Genomic DNA, 20,318 nt, shown 5'->3' on the forward strand with positions numbered 1-20,318 from the left:
ACAATCAGAAACAAAAGACAGTTTAGAAATGCAGGACAAACATATCGAGTTGCACTCTATACTCTGCTCTCTACCTGGTAATGGTATCTTTTGAACAACACCCTAAGATTCAACTGCAACGTCATTCATTGTTTCCAAAATGACTGTTCCTTCTGATGCATTTATCAGTGTACACCCTTCCTTATAGCTGAAATGTTTTCCTCTCCTATTCTGAAAATTTCTTTTCACCTTTGAGGATTCAGCACTGGGGTTTAAGGAAGAAGAGAGAGAAGAGGAGACAGACTGCGGACACAGCTGAGAAGGAAGTGCTATAGATTTAATTCTCGACGATTCCCATCACTGCTGGGAAAGTCAATTCTAAAATATATAAAGCCATAGAAAATCCAAGAAATATTTGATTGTTGGTTTCGGAAGGTGCTTTTTCATTTACAATAAATAGTTTTAACTGATACCTGTGAATTCAGAATATAAAACTAAAGCTAAGAAACTATGTTTTGTTTCACTAGGCAATCTTTAGATCTTTATGAAGTTTTCCCATCTGGTCCCAATGTGGTACATATAGTCCTGCTGCCCACTCCCCAGTGTACGCTAAATACTAGTCTAAAGGAAACCACGCTTTCACCTCATTCTTTTTCTTATTCCCATATGTTGCTGTGGTTCAGGAAGAACGCCAATGTCTTGCTAAAAGTCATTTTGCTTTGTTGTAAGTTGCATAAACAGAGTAAACATAAAGTAGGTTTTGCCACAAAGTGACTGTTGGAAAGTCAGAACTATGATGAAGCTACATAGAGGTGGGCTGGGGTTGAACACTTTCTGTTTCTTTATTTCCTTCTTTGCTTTCTCTGTTTTCTGGTAGCGGTGATTCACACAAGTCATGGAGCCTATTATTACCTAACAGAAACACACCTACAATCTGAGTCTAGTTTGTCTATTACGGTCATCTGTCCAAACTCTGTGGATGCTGACATAGGTTTGCTCATTGAGTGTGTGGCAAATGGCCTTTTATCACCAACTTTCTAATCCCCGGATCTTTGACAAGTTCCATGATTAGAGGTCAAAGAAGTAGAATCCCCGTCTGAATTCTGGGATTAACTTTTCATTTATTAGGATGTAAAAATAACACAAAGTTGACTATGTTGTAAAACTTCTTTTTTCAGAGAAACAGTCACACGTCCTCCTTTTCCCCCAATACACTATTCCTTCAGAGTACATTTTATTTTAGGTGTCCTATACTTGCCATTGACACAGGTAAGTTTAATTAACTATCATCAGGCAGCAATTTCTATTATATAATGTGTTTCCAATTAAAAATTACCTACTTAATAGATGGTGCAGGGTATGATTTTTTTTTGTTATGATCCAAAGTTACGTGTAACCACTTATCTTTAGTTTAAATATGCATGACAAACGTGGGTTTACAAAAACTTTTAATGAATGGTACGACTTCAAATAAGAAACTACTTATTATAAGAAAATGGTATTTTCTAAATGCTCCAATATCTTCAGAATTCATTTTTTTAAGCCTTAGATAAACAGATATTCATGTGACAAATTACAGTCTTGGGTGACCTTATTGTTTCCAAGGAAAAATAGGATCAAACTAGGTCCACATGAGCTCCAAGGAGTACAGGGCACCATGAGACAGAAAACGAATATATGACAAAACTATTTTCCTTTTGTTTTTTAAACAATATTCTCAGCTTAAAACTTTTTAAGACAAGTGAAAGAAAAACACAATTGTAGAAGTGAAGCTTTAAAGCCTGTTTTATCATTTCACGTCCAGGAAGCCCGTACATCATTTCAAACGGTGGTTTCCAATGTCATGTAAGAATCCCTGAAGTCCCAAGATCTGTAAGTCGTGGGGCCCGAAAAGGTCACAACTATTTTCACAGAAAGACTAAATGTCATTTGCCATTGTCACTCTCATTCTCTTCTAAGTGTGCAGTAGAGTTCTCCACGGCCGTGATATCACAGCTCTGATGGTAACATCATAGGTCTGATGGTGACTGGGTCTTAGCTCTAATGGTTCATGGAATGCATGCCTGTGTGAGCTCGTATTTTACATTGTTCAGTTTTTATTTCTAATACTGTAACTATCTATGGAGACTACCGACTTAAAAATATTCTTTGGAATTCTCAATAATTTTTAATAGCATAAAAGCATCCCAAGGCACAAAAGCTTCAGAATTCCTGTTTTCAAAGATTGTGTCTACCAAATATTCATTACGATTAATTACTTCTCCCATTTTTAATAATCAAAGACACCATAAGCGCGCGTACACACACACCTGGTGTCTGCTCAGCAGAACATCTGGTTGTCTTAAGACCATCAGTGTTACAACACTAAGAGGAATAAATTTAAAACACAATTGACATGGTAGCAACTGAGGCTTACTCTGGGTAAAGGTCAAAATTCAAAGAACCATTTTCAAACCCTGGAAATATCTTCCAGTGTGATAATTAACCTCTGAGAACCCCTATTAAGTACAGGGGTTCCAAACTGGGACATTTAGGATATCGAACCAAGAGGAGAAACATCTGAATTAAAGTCACATTTTTAAAATCTTGTTTTCTTATTCCTGTCGATGTCTTTTTTTTCAAACATCAATACCAACAGTGACATCATGTTGCTTATGTGAAATCCTTCCATTAAATTGTAACAAAAGAAAGGAATTCTGAATAGAAGACTGCGAGCATGCCAAATGTCCTTGCGTACTCCTTCCCAAAATTAAACTGGTATTGCAAAGTGCACCTGGTCTGAAGGGTTGCACATCGTCCATTCCTACACCTTCGTGAGGACCAGGATTTTCCACTTCAATTCTCGTCTGAAAGGGTTAGGAAACAGGACGATTAGTAACTAATGGACACTTCATACAATTTCTAGTTAATAATTCAGGATAAAAATATTAGTGTTATCACCACCAAGAAAAGGACTTTTTGAAAAATATGTATTTAAGCAAACATTAGGTTCGTGCAAATGTAATTGCAGTTTTGCAATTTTTGTAAGCTTTTAAACTGCAATTACGTTTGTAGTGACCTAATACTTTGATAAGTGTACTTGATATAACTGCTAAATATTTCTAATGACAGATTTGATTTTTAGTGTTAAAACAAGATACTTGCTTGAAATGGTAAGAAACCTTGGTGTATGTCCAGTTGAGTCTAAACAGAACATTTTAGAACCTACTTCATCTAAATCAACAAGAGCTTGGAAAAACCGAACTCTTGTTTGACAAAAATTTTGATAGAAAAAATGATTGAACAAAGTGGCAAAGTGATAAGAAAAACTTTTGATTAGATTATGTTTCAATAAATAATAGGGAAAATGTTATATATAGTTATGCAACTTTTCAAAAAAGTATAATAATTTCTAATCGGGGAAAAATAAGAACATTTATTTATTATAACCATCTAAAATGTACCAGACACTTACTATGCACATTTTATTTCTTTCCCACACAAAACAACAAATACAAAAATGGTTTGATGATGGTTACCCCACTTCCTGCTTCCTGGCCATTCCAAGACATTAGAATAAAATATGAACAGATGTGATCCATTGTTATCTCTGTCCAGCAGGTTTTGCTTCTAGATCTTCACACGACTGGCTCCTTCTCATGCTTCACTTGGCAGTTTTTGTCACACTCAGAAAGATCTTTCCTGACCCCCGAAAATCCACTCCCACTCCCATTCCAACTACAACCATGCCCCCCCACGACAATATTCTCTAACCCAGCATTCTCCATCCTCTTTAAATGAAGCACTTATAGTGCCTTATGATGGACTGTTGTTCACTTGTTTTTCTGCACCTACAACTACAGCTGAACCCCTGAACTTCTCCATTTAGTGTCTAACTGCCCAGCACACAGCTGGTGTCCAACTAGAAATTAACTCAAGGTGAAAACGTTGAGCTCGCACCAACAAAGGCTCAAGAACCGAAACACTACACATCTACAGGGTACCGCCAATCACAGTCTCCTGAAACTTAACATCCCCCAGATTAGAAATCCACATGCCCCTTCTAACTTTTCCACTCTGCTCTTGACACTACCGCCATTTGATTGTCCTACATGTTTACAAAAAGTGTCCCCGATATCTAGTAAGTCAGTACATCCCACTGTGATCATTGTGTTTTACATTCTATAGCTCCCTTTACAGTTTTAAAAGTGTTTTCACATTCGTTACCACATTTGTGCATTCCACATACCTGAAAGGTAGTCATTAGTACCATTATGACGAATGAGGTCACTGACATCCGACAGGTTCAAAAGAAGTTTCCCCAAGATCCCATAGCTAGTAAGGGACCCATCCAGAATTCTAGTCTGTTCTGATCGTCAAACACAGTGTACCAGTAGGCAGCAGTTGCCTATATCAGAAGATCACACTTTTCTTATATCTTTCCACAGCTGTCACCTCACATTAGCTCATCATTACATTGTACTTCTATTACTACAAGGACGGTTGCCATCAAGTTACTCAATGCATGATACTTTAAGTGAACAAGACAGTTGTTAGTATTAAAGCAGCGCTCAGCCGAATTGTTGTTAGTATAATCCAACGTATTATTAGTATTCACCATGCTCTTCCTTCCCAGCAAAAGTTCCTTGCAGATCTCTTTGACAATACTAATTAATAATACTTTGATGTCCCAGGCATTATCTTTTCAAGTTCCAAGTTATAAACAAACCCTGCGATCCAAATTCTTTCTTTCTGAAATTCATTAGGACATTTACACATCCACAAAACCCACAAGATCATGCATTTGGGCACAGTTCGAGCTGGAATAATTCTTTAGCTTTTAGGGAAACTTAACTTCAGAACCCAAACTGATTCCTTATGACTTGGAAACCTTTGTGTTTTATACTATACTACACTGACTGCCTGAAGAGAAACTTGCAAGTTAGCAGAATTGTACTACGCTGTGTCATTATATTACACATAGCCAGTTTAATCATTACAGGCGAAACCATACAAATTGGTGTGTATGGGGAAATGTAGGGGTGAGAAAGTAAAGTCAAAGCATACCTTTTTCGTTTTCACATCACAGAATGGTGATATTTCAAATAATAACGATAATAATAAGAATAGTGAAAGACAGTACCTCAGAATGCCAAGGTGATTCTTCATCTTCCTCTTGTCCTAATCCTAATGATGACTTTCTAACTATAAAATGTAGTCACAGGTACATTAATGTGAACATATATTACTATGCATTTTGAATACACATTCAGTCATGAATATTTCCATAAAAGTAATAGCAGAAAAGAATTTCAGGGGGTTGAAGCATTTGCAAGAAGAAGCAGTTGTTAGTAGTGGGGACACTTTTGAAAAAAAGATAGAAAAAAAATGCTTAAAAGAAATAAATATCACATTTGGACCTACACATGTTAGATTTGTTTATAGCAGCACTTACGCTAGAAAGAATTCATAGACAGTCACTAAATTACCACTCATATTATTCTGCTGTGCTCCATCAGCACAAGTCAAATTACCATTGCTTGTTTGCTCTTGTGGAGCACTTTCAATAAGATCCACACCATTTTCTCCTTTTCCAGTTGCCGGTTTGGTTGCTTCTTTCTATTAAAAAAAAAAGAAGGAAAAAGAAAAAACAACCCAACTTCAGAAAACACCATATTCGTTTACTCGTTCACTCACTCACTCAGTCCATCCATCGACAAGACAAAAGACTCTACTGTAGCCATCAAATCATAGGCACAGCCCCAGGGGAAGCTGGAAATATAAATGAGACTTTCTGTCCTACACGCTAGTACGAGTAGAGATGACATAACACATGAAAAAATAAGAGCAGAAAAGTACCGCTCTCCACTTCAACAGCCCACATGAGTCAGGTATCGTAAGGGCACAAGAGACAACAGTCAGTTGCACCAGGGAAGCTCAGCAGATGCGGCAAAGATAGGGCTGCATCTTGACAGTTATGCAAGGTGCTGAGGGAAGGCGTGACGGGGATTCCAGAAGGGCAGCGCGAGCAAAAGCCTGAGGATGAAAGAACATATTGCAAGTGAGGCCGCAAAGGAATGGGGTAAGCCTGGAACACTGAGAGTTGGATGGAGATACCACTGCAGTTTCAGAACCAAATCAAAGAAGGCACGTGTCATGCTAGCCTATGAATTTTACCCTCACATAGTGGGGAGTCACTCAGTAAGCAGAGGTGTTGCATCGTCACAATTCTGTTTTAAGACAGTCACTCAGGCTGCACTTTATGATATTGAGGACCTCCGTTTCTTTCTGGTATCCTATCCATCATCCTGTCTTGCGTCACAGCGTAGGCGCTTCTCGGTGCCTCCAAACCCACAAAGGCAGCTACCAAGAGTAGGTCACTTTGTGGCTTCTATTAGGTGGCTCTGAGTTGGGCACTAGCAGCAGCTGACCTGGGCCTGCCCCACAGCCCCTCCCAAGAGGCCCCAAATCCAACACACCTGGTGATCAGCTTCAGCAACACCAGAACAACACCCAATTAGCTCCATAAATGACACGCCCAAGCAATGGACTGAGCAGACACCAGAGCCCTGCTATAGCCGATCTCACTCTGCGAGGTCAGCCCACATACATCAGCTCATGTACTGTAGTCACAGCCAGTCGTCCTGAGGGTCGATTCCACACACTGATGTGCCAAGAGCAATCAAGGCTCAAGTACAACAGGGGTCACACACCACCCACACAAGCTTCTGGAGCACCTGGCTAAGGTGACCAGACTGTACCACTGGTCCCCACACAACACCTGTTATATGAGCCAATGCTGCCAAGATGAGGCGAATTAGCAGATCTACATAATACATAGAAACAAACACAGAGAGGCAGTGAAAAAAGAAGAGAGAAAGAAACATTTCTCTAATGAAAGAATGGGATAAAACTAGAAAAAGAAGTAAACCAAATGGAGACAAGCAATCTACCAGAAACAGAGTTCAAAATACTAGTTATAAGGATGCTCGATGAAATTAGAAGAATAGATAAACTCAGTACAATTTCAACGAAGAGACAGGAAACATAAAAAGGACATAGAAATCATTAAAAAATGTCTGCAATGAAGAATACAGTATCTGAAATGAATAATTTATAGATGGAATCAGCACCACATTTGGTGAAGCAGAGGTTCAAATAGTGATTCGGTAGACAAGGTAGCAGAAAACACCCAATCAGAACAGAAAAAAAATGAATATAAGTAAAAGATAAATAAAGACAGAGAATACTTTAAGGGACCTCTGGGACAATATCAAGTATAACAACATTCGTAAGACTATCAAAAGGAGAAGAGAGAGAGAGAGAGAGAGCGAGAGAGAGAGAGAGAGAGAGAGAGAGAGAGAGAGAGAGAGAGAGAGAGAGAGGAATTGAAAACCTTTTGGATTACACAATGATGGAAAACTTTCCTGACCTGGAGAAGGAAATAGACACACAAGCGCAGGAAACACAAAGAGTTCCAAACAAAATGAACCCAAACAGGCCCACACGAAAACATATTATAATTAAAATGCCAAAGGGTAAGGACACAGAGAAGATATTAAAACCTTCAAGAGAAAAGTAGTTAGTCATGTACAATGGAGCTCCCATAAGACTGTCAGCTGATCTCTCAGCAGAAAATTTGCAGGCCAGAAGGGATTGGCAAATATTGAAAGTGATGAAAAGCAATGATCTTCGACTAAGAGTACTGTATCCAGCTAGGCTCTCATTTACAATCAATGGAGAGGTAAAGACTTTCCAGAGAAAAAGATGATGGAGTTCAACACTAACAAACCAGTATTACAAGAAATGTGACACGAAGAAGGAGGAGGAGGAAAAGGAGGAGGAAGAGGAGGAGGAGGAGGAGGAGGAGGAGGAGGGATGAAGAAGTAGAAGGAGAAGGAGAAGGAGACGAAAAAGGGAAGGGGAAGGGGAAGAAGGAGAAGAAGGAGAAGAAGGAGAAGAAGAAGAAGAAGAAGAAGAAGAAGAAGAAGAAGAAGAAGAAGAAGAAGAAGAAGAAGAAGAAGAAGAAGAAGAAGAAGAGGAAGAAGAAGAAGAACAGAAAGAGGAGGAGAAGGAGGAGGAGGAGGACGAAGAGGAGGAGAAGAAATATGAATAATAAAATGGCAATAATCACATGCCTATAAATAATTATTTAAATGTAAATAGGTTAAATGTTCCAGTGAAGACACAAGGTGGCTGAATGGATAGAACTACAAGACCCATAAATATGACATCAAACTTAAATTTTTTTGCACAGCAAGGGAAACCATCACAAAATGAAAACACGACCAGATGAATGGAGAAGAGATTTGCCAACGATATATTTGATAAAGGGTCGACATCCAAAACATGTAAGGAACTCATAAAATGCAACACCTTTAATAGACAAACAATGCAATTAAAAAATCAGAAAAGTACCTGAATAGACTTTTCTCCAAAAAGGTCACACAGACAGCCAAGAGACATACGAAAACATGCTCAGTGCCACTAATCATTAGAGCAATGCAAATTAAAAACACAAAGAGTTATCACCTCACAACTGTCAGAATCGCCATCATCAATAAATCAACAAACAACAACTGTTGCTGAGGATGTGAAGGGAAGCTCCGCGCACTGGTGGTGAGACTGCAAACCCGGCCAGCCGCAATGGAAAACAATATGGAAGTTCCTCAAAAATTTGAAAATAGAACTACCACGTGGCACAGCAGCCCCACTTCTGGGTTTTTCTCCACAGAAATCCAAAACACTGATTTGAAAACATCTGTGCATCTGTATGGTCCTTGGCACATTATTTTCAATAGTCCAGATAAAGAAGCAACCGAAGTGTCCATCGTCTTGGATAAAGAAGAAGTGGTACATAGATACAACAACATACTACTTGGCTGTAACAAAGAATAAAATCTTACAAGCTGTGACAACGTGCGTGGACCTAGACGGTATCATTCAAAGTGAAATAAGTCAGACAGAGAAAGACAAATATCACATTATTTCACTTATTTGTGATATCTAAAAAAAAAAGTTGACATAGAAAAGAGAAACAAACTCATAAGTGCAGAGAACTAACTGATCGTTGCCCAGTTCGAGGATTGTTGGGGGAATGCTTGAAAAGGTAAAAGGATTAAGGAGTATAAATTGACAGATATAAAATAGTTATGAACATGTCAGTTACAGTACAAGGAATATAGTAAATAAGATTGTAATAACTAAGTATGCTGTCAGGGATACCAGATTAATCGGGGTACCAGTTTATACATTATATGAATGCCTAACCTCTACGCTGTACACCTGAAGCTGACATAATATTCAATGTCAACTCTAACATAAATGAAAAACTTTACATTTAAAAAACAAAAAAATTTCTGAAATTTGGTATATTACTATATGGTTCTTAAGAATGTCTGCTTCTAAAATTGGTTATTATTTTATGCAAAACATGTACTCCTCAATTAGAGGAAGACATTTAAATATAGTCATAATGCAATGATTTAGAACATAGTGGAATCCCTTTACAATATGGGGTTTAAGAAAGAGGACTTGAATTCTAAATTGTCACAATTTCTACTATTATTTTAGCCTAAATTATGAACCCAGTATACCGGAAACTTATACAAAATATTATTCAATTTCAACTGAATATAACTAAAAAGCACAAGAAAACAAAATAGAGAAAACACTGGCTCCCAACAACTATATGATACCAAAATACAAAGTGTAACAAAAAAAGAAGTGTATGTTATATGCTATATAGTTTTAAAACTGAAAGGTACCAGGAAGATTACATGACTATGACAATATGTAATTGAATCCATCAAAGATTTCATTTAGGCACGAGTATTATGAAAGTCATGTTGGAATAATGTAAAAGATATATTAAGAATCCTAATCCGTAACCAAATTGCATATCTCCATCACTGTGGGATACCTCCCAATATAATTGTCCTATCACTATATATTTCCCAGCCCCTTCTTTTTTACAGCTCCCATGTTCAATACTTCCTAAAGTTAAAAAAAAAAAAAAGCCTCAAATGCTCACATGTTATAAAATGGTTCACGCTGACCAATTTTCCATTACAAACATAAAACAATGATAGGTGGACCACTACTAAATTTTACAAGTAAGTGCTACACAAAACTAAATTCAGAGCAAAAAAGTTAATTCCACAAAGGAGCATTTTACCTCGGTATCAACACTGAAGAGTCCATCAGTTGATATAGACGTTGAATCATTAGTGCCAGGTTTGCGGGTAAGACTTTAGGGTGAAGATACACAAAAAAATAAGTGAGTTCATTTCTTTACAAAACCAACAAAAAAAGTAAAAGGTCAGCTATTTGCATATTAAATGAAGTTTCTTGCTTGATTTAATTAAAATATGGACTCTGTTTTAGACAAGCTATTAGTTATCTATTTCTGCCTCTACCACTCCCAACTCATGCAATATTTAATGAAGATACACTCTAAGTTTCCATAACAAAGAATGACAGCCAATTTATTGTCAATGCCTGAGATTACTTTGCTTTCACCACAAGTCCTGAGGCTGAATTGAAAACCCAATTAATAGCTGATATTACTGGAACCTGAACTGGGACAAAACCGATGACCTAAATCAAGGTAGAAAGATACACTGTCCCTTCTCCATTGTCTGTCCCTGGTTCAAGGACTAATCTGTGTCAGTCTAAAATAGCAATCTTGGTTCTTTAACATAGAAAGCAGTTACTAAACTTACCCCATTCCTTCTTTTCACTCAAAAACACTACGGTGAGTTCCCCGAAGTGTTTATAATGTTTGCAAGTTACACGTACAAAAGTTCAAGAACAAATATGTATGTTTTTAGCCTTCCCACTCCCAGATCACTTGTCCTCACAGCGTCCTGGCAATCTCCAACCTTGAAAATTTTAGCCTACGAAGGCATAGACTCCTGAAACAAGAATGGGCTCAAATGACCCACAGTAGGAGTTCTCTATTTCCCTGTTCCTGGAAAATAAGCTAAATGGAGCCTCAGTCATCCACTCCCAACACAGGCATGTTACCACCTACCCAAGTCCATTACTGTTTTCACAATCAGTCCTCCCTCTGCCCAACACTCCATATATATGGGAAGGACATCAGCGCGTTGGGAAAAGAGGTGGAGGTGACGAGACACCTGCCTTGGGCCATAGATCTATGTAGTTCGGCAATCTCCAGTGCCTCAGGACTCGAGGGGACATAAGCCCACCTCCCTAAGTTGGGGTTCAGGTGGATGATACCACATTCTTATTTGCTATAAAGAGAATGTTTCCAGGGGCTCAGATACTTTAATATGTTTTCATAAATTCTTAAATTAGGCTGGTTCCTCCAATTCAAGAAACAGAAAAGCAGCAACCTGTACAGAATGCCCTTGAAAACCTTCTATTAATCTGCTTTTTCAGAAAACTACCAACATCCTTTGTCCTTCCTTCTTGTAATATCTCTTTAAATTGTCATAGCCTACTATTCTCATCTCTTTTCCCTTATCTGATCTCTATTCTAAAAGCCTTATTCCTATCCCAACCAGTATTGTTCCTTTTAAAACTTGGATTCCCTTGCTAATTCCAGTCTTATCCTCTTCCACTGCATTCACTAGACCTTTCCATTATTAAAACACTCACCTAAAGGATGATAAAGAAGGACGTGTACTGGGCTTAGAAACCTACACTGAATCTCATTTCATCAATCACTGTACTCAAATAAGTCACAGAATCGCTTGGAGTTTCAAACTTTCCATGTGAATAACCACTTGACCAAAACATTCATGGCAGAATGAAGAACTGCTGGGTGTTTTGAATAATTAATTGCTAACATTCGTTAAAACCCTGGAATTCTATGTACTTTTGATTCCGTCTAGAAAAATGGAGAATACTTAGCTAGCAGAAGTGGAATAAAACAACAGATCAACAACAACAAAAACCCCTGAGAACAGCAGAGAAAAAGTATAAAATGAAGAAGACTCATGGAAGAAGGAAGAAAGACTTTAGGAAAAAAAGAAAAAAAAACTTCCTAGAACAAGGGAAAGGTATCAGCCAGAAGGGAAACAAAGGCTGGGGATTCTGTAAGTAGAGAAATCAATTAGAAATACCCTCTCAATTTGTGCTGAATTAACACAACATGGTCTATACCGAGATGTTCTTCACTTACAGAACAAAGATTCGTCCCAAGAAGGTACATCGCATTATACCTGAAAACACTTGCCTGATTAGGTCTTGCTTATGTACAGCCTGTGGTTCTGTGGCCACAGCTAACTGAGACCTGGCCTAAACACTGATGGTAAAAAGAAGGCTCTCGTGACTGCTGAAATTGTCAAGTACATTAAGACAAGAGCTTGGGCTAACTGGGCTTGGTAGGAAACTTCTAAATCAGCGTTAACACATCACTAAACGGGACTCTCTGAGTCCACCTGACTTGCACCTGAACCTTGAATCCACGCCAGCCCAGGCACTTCTCAGTACAGGCTGAGGGACAAGAGAACGGACTTGGAAGCCAAGCAGACTGAAGGTCACATCACAGGTCAGCCACTTGGTAACTATGGAACCAGGAGTCACTTAATACACGTCCCGGAACCACACTCGTCTAATGAATAAAAACTAGGCCGAACAGCACAGCTACTGTGCACAGCTACTGTGCACAGCTACTGTGTCGAGGACCTGAGACAACCAACGTTAGGCACATAGTATAGGGTCTCGCCCAGAGCAGAACACTCAGTAAAGGTTACTCGCTTCTCTCTGCACTCTCAGTTAACATGTGAGTTTGAAAAATCCATAAAAACCTACCTGCTTGAAGGGTCTCCTTCAGAACACTCATCCACTATTAAAGAAAAAATTCAAATACATTGTAAATTCACAATAGAAAAACACAGAACTTTAAAACTATCAGACTGAAGTTATGGAAAATATTTATTTGGGACAACCCCTGAAGACTATAGTAAAGTGAATATTAATGATATGATTGGTAGGAAATTAATACATGAAGAACTTCTACTTCTTCTCCTATATGTGTGTGTGTGTGTGTGTGTGTGTGTATTCATATATACGTACACATAAACACACATATACAGGTACATATATGTGTGCATGAAAGTATATATTTATATCAAATGAAAGAAAAAAGAACGGGATGTGCAAAAATGGGATAGCTACAAGTCAAGTGCTACTTGCAATGATTGTAATCCTAACGAAACCCATCAGAGTGAACGAAAACGGTATCAGTAGTAAAATTATTGTCATAAACTAACAAGGGCAAATTTAAATAGCATGATTTTTCTGGACTTCTGTCATGAAGAGCAGTTAGAAGACTTGTTTTGCTCGTACACAGTACCGCTTGTGCCGCTCTTCAGTCAAGGGTGTTCAGTTTAGGATGAAACACCCCGTCATTAGCAGCTTAGTCAAGAGGCAGTCTACTTTGCAGCGGCAAACACAGGAAACAGACGCTTTCTCGCCATCTCTCCAATTGCAGGGTAAGTATGAAAGACGTTGTGATTCCAGTTTTATCAAGTGTAACCTCTGAGATTGTTCCCTCCATTGCTAGAGAGTCTATCTTGTCCTACCTTATAGAGCAGGAAGGTCCAAAGAGTTATTGCTGTGCAGCAAGCAGCGTGTGATGCCATTTTTCTCAGCCCTCCCCATAGTGGCAAATGTGTATAGATAGCGTGTTTTTTTAGCTTGTAAGTCATTTGTCACCAGATTCTCAGCCAGTGAATAAGAGCAACCAAACAAAAACCCCCCGAAAGACAGAGAAGTTATCTTGAATAACTACATTCAATGACCCTGGAGTTTTAATTTTTTAAACATTCGAAAAGTTGGCCACTGTATGATTCCAACTATACGATATTCAGAAAAAAGCAAAACTAGAGAGGCAGTAAAAAAACAAGTGGTTTCCAGAGGTTGGGGAGAGGAGAGGGCTGAGGAAACGCCACAGAGGGTATCTAGGAGTGAATCTATTCTGTGTGATACTGGAAGGATGGAGACGTCCTTATACGTTTGTCAAACCCCACAGATTGTACAACAGCTAGAGTGAACTCTAATGTAAAGTGTGGGCTGTGAGTGGTAATGTTGAGTCAGTGCAGTTCATTGATCATCGTAAAAGTACCACTCGGGTGCAGGGTGTCAACAGTGAGGGAGGCTCTGTGTGTACAGGGACACGGGCTTTGAGGGGACTTTCTGTACTCTTCACTCAATTTTGCCCTGAACCTAAACCTGCTCTAATAACGAAGGCTTACTAATTAAAGAAAAAGAAAAAGTTTTCTACTGAACCTGCTATTAGCAGATATGAACACATTAATGCTATTTTCAAAACACAGTCAACTTGAAAATGAACATAAAGATCCAGTATCAGAATATGATTATTCACCCAACTGAATGAAGCATATGAAACTCCATAAACAAAGCAAATCATTTTTGGAATACTTACACAAGAAAATAACTGATAAATGTGAATGAACATCTCGCTTTATCATGGTGTATAGATGTAGTGCCAAGTGAATCAAAATGGAATCATCCCCACACTTAAAGGACAACTTTTATTCTAATTTTAAATCAGAAAGCATTATGCTGATTTTATTGAAAATCTATACTGAAACATTAATCACACAAAAAGATTATAATTGCCATGGTTATTGCCATAGTAATGTATGTACAAACACCTGTGAAATACTCACCAAAAGGCAAAAAAGTAACCAGCATTGCAATTTTTAATGGATGATACAACTGAAACCATTACCAAGGCGCGTCACCATATTACTTGCTGTTAATATTTTAAGCAACACCCAAAATTAAGTCAGGCCTATAACTGTTGTGCAGAAAAGATTTCACACAGCAGGCCTGACTGCTCTCCTTTGAAAGTCCTACTTGAACGGCTGGCCCTTGGCTGGTGTCTGGAAACCTGCATATGGGGAGGGTTCCCGCCATTCCCTAACTAAGTGTGGCTCACGGTGCCTGAACTGCTTGTACAAACAAGGTGGTTAATGCTGAACACTCGCTTTCCTTCTGGGAATCAGGAATGTTGGTACTTGCTAGGGGGACGCTGCCTATGTGACTGGCGTGCCATGAAAGCATTAGGCACTGAGTCTCATGAGACTGTGGTACCACTAGACAGCATTACACGGGTGGTGCCAGAATTTCACAGTGGAGGAATTAAGCACATCCTGCTAACTGCACAGGACATGAGTCTTGGAAACTTGCACCTGGTTCCCTCCAGACTCTGTCACATACACCTTTTCTCTCTGCTGATTTTGCTTTCACTGTAATAAATCACAGGTGTGAGCACTACTACAGGATGAGGCCTGTAAAGTGCTCTAGTGAATAACCAAACCTAACTGTGGTGTTAAGAACCTCTAATAAATTGCATTATATGAATTTTTCATTCTTTGGGTGGATGTTTTCTGCATGACTAAGGTCAGAAGGAGATTTTGCAGATTACCTGTCGATAAATTTGTTTTCCTTGATTCTTCTTTTGCAGATTCCTGTAGAGCTGGACATATTTGAATAAAGGCGTAAAGGGGATAAACGGAATGATGTCAGAAAATACTGTAAAACAAGCAACCGTCCTATTTTAATCAGAATAAAAAATAGAACATCCTAATGGCAACATCTTGAATCAGTTCCTAGAGAGAAAATGGAGAGATCTCATTGTCAATTTTCTGCAACTAGGCAGAAAACTGTTTTTATAATAGTTATGAATCGGTCAAGTCACTGGGATAATTACAGAAAAACATATAACTATCACTTGTAGTATAATAATGTGCACTGATTATAGAGTTCCTTTGGTGTCTAAGCTTCTTTATTTCTTATAAAACTAAAAACACAGCTCTCGTATGAAAAGGCAGTGGTTAACAGAATAAGTGAAAAATGAAACAAAAAGTGATATCCAACATGGAGGATGAGTTACCCATGGATGTACCAGGAAACTCAACGTTCAGAGAAAAAAGTGTCTTCCCTGTTGACCTGCTGCTCTTCTCTCTCCATCTGATAATGTCCTAGTCACTCTTCTCATGTCCCATTGAAATGCTAGTGCACAATCTGGAAACCTAGGAATCATCTGAGTTTCTCACTCCCCACTAACTTTTTACATGCAATCATCACTAATCCGTATTAACCATAACACTCTCCAGGCTCTACTTTCTTTTGCCACAGCCACTGCCCTAGTCAAACAGGGGCTCTGAGCAGATGGCTTTCGCTGGGGGAAAAAAGTGAAACACCACCGCCTGTTATTGTTACTTCCTAAATGAACAGGATTTCTTTTCAGCAAAACAAATGAGAAAGACATAAGCCAGCAAAGACCAACTTATTAAATTGAATAAATTAACCTTCCTGACTTTTTTTTTTTCATTCATATTGGATGGGTGAAAACATCACAGTGGACTGATACTAGTCCAAGGAAGTAAAAGCTTCCTTTGTCTGCCAGTTATTTTTAGGCGCTTTTCTTCAATCTATCCTCTATGCGAGGGGCCAGCAAACTGCAACCTGCCATCAGCTTCTGTAAGTAAAGCTTTACTGCAGCACAGTCTTGCCCATTCACGTGGCCCACGACTGCTTTCACACCATAATGGCAGATTTGAGTAGGTATGACGGAGACCATATGGCCTCAAATCAGGCCCTTTACAGAATAAGCTTGCTGGTCCCCGCTTTATACCACAACCAGAGTGTCCGAATGCCACCTCATCTTGTTCCTCGTCTGCTCAAAACTCTCCCATGATCCCTGCAGTAACCACTGCTGAGTCCCTGCCCACTTGCCATTTCTTCGTCTTCATTCTCCCTGGAGAACCACAACTCTGTGTGGATATTTCCTGTGCCAATACACAAAGAACATGGCCTCTCTCCAGCTCCACAAAGAAAAATGATTATACTGAGCTAATCAGTGACTGCTTTACCACTAACTGGTGTGGGAACCAGCCTGTGCCGTACCCCAGCCTGTAAATGTTAAGGGATCTACGGGCAGCCTCTCAGTTTTCTTCCTATTTAAAAGAATCACATAGCTGAACATCACTGATTATCAGGGAAACTCAAATCAAAACCACAGTGCAGCACCACCTCATAACTGTCAGGTGGCTATCATCAACATGGCCCCATATGACAAATGTCGGCAAGGAAGTGGAGGAAAGGGAAAACAGAGCCGGCACTGTTTTGGGATTTGTAAATTGTTATATTCACTGTGGGAAACAGTATGGAGATTCCTCAAAAAATTAAAACTAGAACTGCCATGAGACCCTGTAATTCTACTTCTGGGTATTTGTCCAAAGAAAACCAAAGCACTAATTTGAAAAGATATCTGCACCTCTATGTTCGCTGCAGCAGTCTATATAATAGCCAGGATACGGAAGCAACGTAGGTGACCTTCGAGAGATGAATGGATGAAAAGGATTTGATATGTGTGTCTGTGGGGGGGGTGTGGACAGTAATACTATAACTGATATTAGAATAATTAGCTCATCCATAATATAACTGATATAATAATAACTCATCCACAAAAGATGAAATCTTGCCCTTTTAACAATATGGAAGTTCTTAGAGGTATTATGTGAAGTGAAAGAAGACAGAGAAAGACAAATACCTTATCATCTCATTTATATGTGGAACCTAAAAAAGCAGAACAAACAAACCAGAAACAGACCCATAGCTACTATGAAGCAACTTGATTGTTCCCAGGTGAGAGGGAGTTGAAGCGATGAATGAAAAAGAAAGTGAAAGAGAAGTACAAACTGCCAGTGATGAAACATCTAAGCCACAGGGAGGTAGTTAACAGCACAGGGAAAATATCAATAATATTGCAGTCACTTTGAAGGGTGATAGATGCTTACAGACATATTGTGGTGATCACCTCGCAAGGTATATCAATGTCAAATCACTATGTTGTACACCTGAACTGGTATAATGTTGTATGCCAACTATATATTAATAAAACATAAAAAGACAATAGAAACACCTACAGAAACGCAGTACTTCAGACTTTGGATATGGTAATGTGAGAATATGATGCTTGGAGCCATTGCTAATTAACCAGCAGGCAAATGAGACTTAAACAAAACACTGACGACCTCACAACTGAAACAGGGACAACATCAGGGATCCTGATGGCATCACAGTCCCAACAAAACCATCCTGGTTCCTCCTGTTGCAACCACTGCTAATTAGGTCACCTATTACCTGCAGCTAAAACATTCTAACTGATATATTTCCCAAGGCCTGCAGGATAAGAGCTACTCCTTTCTCTAGAACTAAAGACTTTCCTAAGCTTCCCTTACCTAGGTATTCACCACCTTCTCAACCATTCCCACAGCACGCTTTTTATAGCATCAAAACTGAACTGCTCGTAAATCCTGCAGAGTTCACTGTGTATCTTAGCCTATGTCTGCAGTTCCTTCTGCCAAACCTGTACTCTTGGTTATTGGTTCCCCTGCCCAACATGGTCCTTCTGCCTCTTTATCTGGACAACTCCCACTCACGCTGCATACTTCCCTTAAATCCTACCCAGATTTTTATAACCGAAATCGTCATCATGGACATCAAGTGTCTGGCCCACGAGGTCTGAACAATTAGGTTCACGAACTCATCCTAGAAAAAGTGCTGCATACCTCACTGCTGAAGATCACTATGGTCACCTTTGAAGTACACCCCTTGGGAAGCTCTGCACCAACGCTAGCACCTAGTCTACTCTGTGAAGCAATTTTGGAACTCTTTACCTAGAATGGCCATCAGAGCTGTTGTCGTATTACCCTTGATATCCTGAATGTCATCAAAATGTGTTCCTTTTAGTATTTCCTTTATCTTCAGGTAAAGAAGGAAGTCATTGGGGGCCAGATCAGGTGAGTAGGGTGGTTGTGTCAATACAGTTATTTGTTTACTGGCTAAAACCTCTCTCACAGATGGTGCCATGTGAGCTGATGTGATGCCATCATGCAACAGCCATGAATAGAGGGCCAAATGTTGAGGTTGTTTTCTTCTAACATTTAATGGGTTTGCTCTGCTTCTCACAGGCAGCCAATGATGTTGACTCACAATTCGATGAATTTTTGCAATGCTTTCCTCAGTTCTGGTCGTTACTGGCCACCGTGACGTCTCTTCATCAGTGACACAATCTTTCCCCTCAGAAAAATGTTTAATCCATTTGTACACGGCCGTTTTCTTCATGACATTATCTCCATGAACCTGGACTAACATACTATCCCTGATTTCACTTCCACTCTTGCCAAGTGTAGCACGAAATTTAATGTTTGGTCATAGCTCTAATTCAAGCTCAGACAGCCTCGCAATGCACACAAAAACATGCAACAACAATAATGAGTGCCACTCAGCGAGACACTGCCACACATCTACACGAACGCAACTATGAGACACCGGTATACCAAGGTTATGAAACCTTACTGAGCTGTTTGTACAGTGCTGCCAATGTAAGTGCACGGTGGCAAGTTCTCGAACTTAAATGTCAGATCTCATACTACACACCCAATGAAAAACAGTAATGATAATGATGAGCTCTCAGTGGGCCCTGGCACCTAGTAAGCACTGTGTAAAGTACAGTAAATAATAGAAATGACAATGATAAGAACAAGCTCTTGGAGGGTAGGGACGTGGTTTTAAAACGCTTGTCTTCTGCAACATCAAAATGACACTTAGTACCTAAAAGACACCTGAAGGTTACATAGCAAACGGCTGCAGAGGCAAATAAATAAGTGAATGAAAACATTGCCCTTGAAAATTCTGTTTGAAGAAACTAAGAAATAAACCAGGGACAGCTCTAAAGTTTTAGGGGCACAATAAGGACAAATTCCGTTTCATCTGTGTGTTTCCTATAACTTGCAAAACCACCGACACAAGCGCTTTGATAGAGGTCCACTAAGTTAAAGGGGTCCTCGGACATTTCAGATTGCACAATGCACAAGGTGCCACATCCAGTGAGTAAATAGCGTTTTTGTCATTGTGAAACTTTTCTGTACTTTTATTATAATTGTTAGAGTCCTAAGTTAGGCTATGGGAACATTTATTATGATTATCTTTTGACTAATGGCTACGGAGCATCTTGTTCTAGAGAAATTACACTGTCATGGCAACTATCCAACTAACAGAAGAAAACATCTTCTTCTAATGAGGTCAACACGTCTCACTCTGTTTTGACTTATGAGGAAAAAAGGTGATAATAGTGAGACCTTGGTGGCATATCCACATGGAAAATAACCATGCTTCTCAACAAGGCACAGCTTTACTGACTTGTAATAGGAGATACCTTTCAAAAACAGTCTCACTGCCCTTCCTTCACACTGGCTAAGTTTTGCAGTTCTTATTGTTTGCCATTTGTTTATGGGACTAGGAAGGTATTGTGGAGCTCCCAGTGTGAGTTACATTACAGTGAGACAAAC

General features: G+C 39.2%; 1 protein-coding gene across 1 annotated transcript in view; it reads right to left on the reverse strand.

Moving 5' to 3' along the window:
• The window catches only part of LOC148756418 (ankyrin repeat domain-containing protein 26-like), a 39,613-nt gene that overhangs the window by 5,535 nt on the left and 13,760 nt on the right, over positions 1-20,318 (reverse strand). Inside the window, exons 6-7 of the mRNA XM_088788964.1 lie at positions 10,136-10,208; positions 2,753-2,825 (exon numbers count right to left, since the gene is read on the reverse strand). Coding sequence (XP_088645090.1) covers positions 2,753-2,825; positions 10,136-10,208 — 146 coding nt within the window. The remainder of the gene's footprint in view (positions 1-2,752; positions 2,826-10,135; positions 10,209-20,318) is intronic.

The sequence above is a fragment of the Rhinolophus sinicus genome, chromosome 12 (genome assembly GCF_057876585.1).
Source record: "Rhinolophus sinicus isolate RSI-liver-muscle chromosome 12, RSI-T2T, whole genome shotgun sequence".
NCBI classification, from domain to species: Eukaryota; Metazoa; Chordata; class Mammalia; order Chiroptera; family Rhinolophidae; genus Rhinolophus; species Rhinolophus sinicus.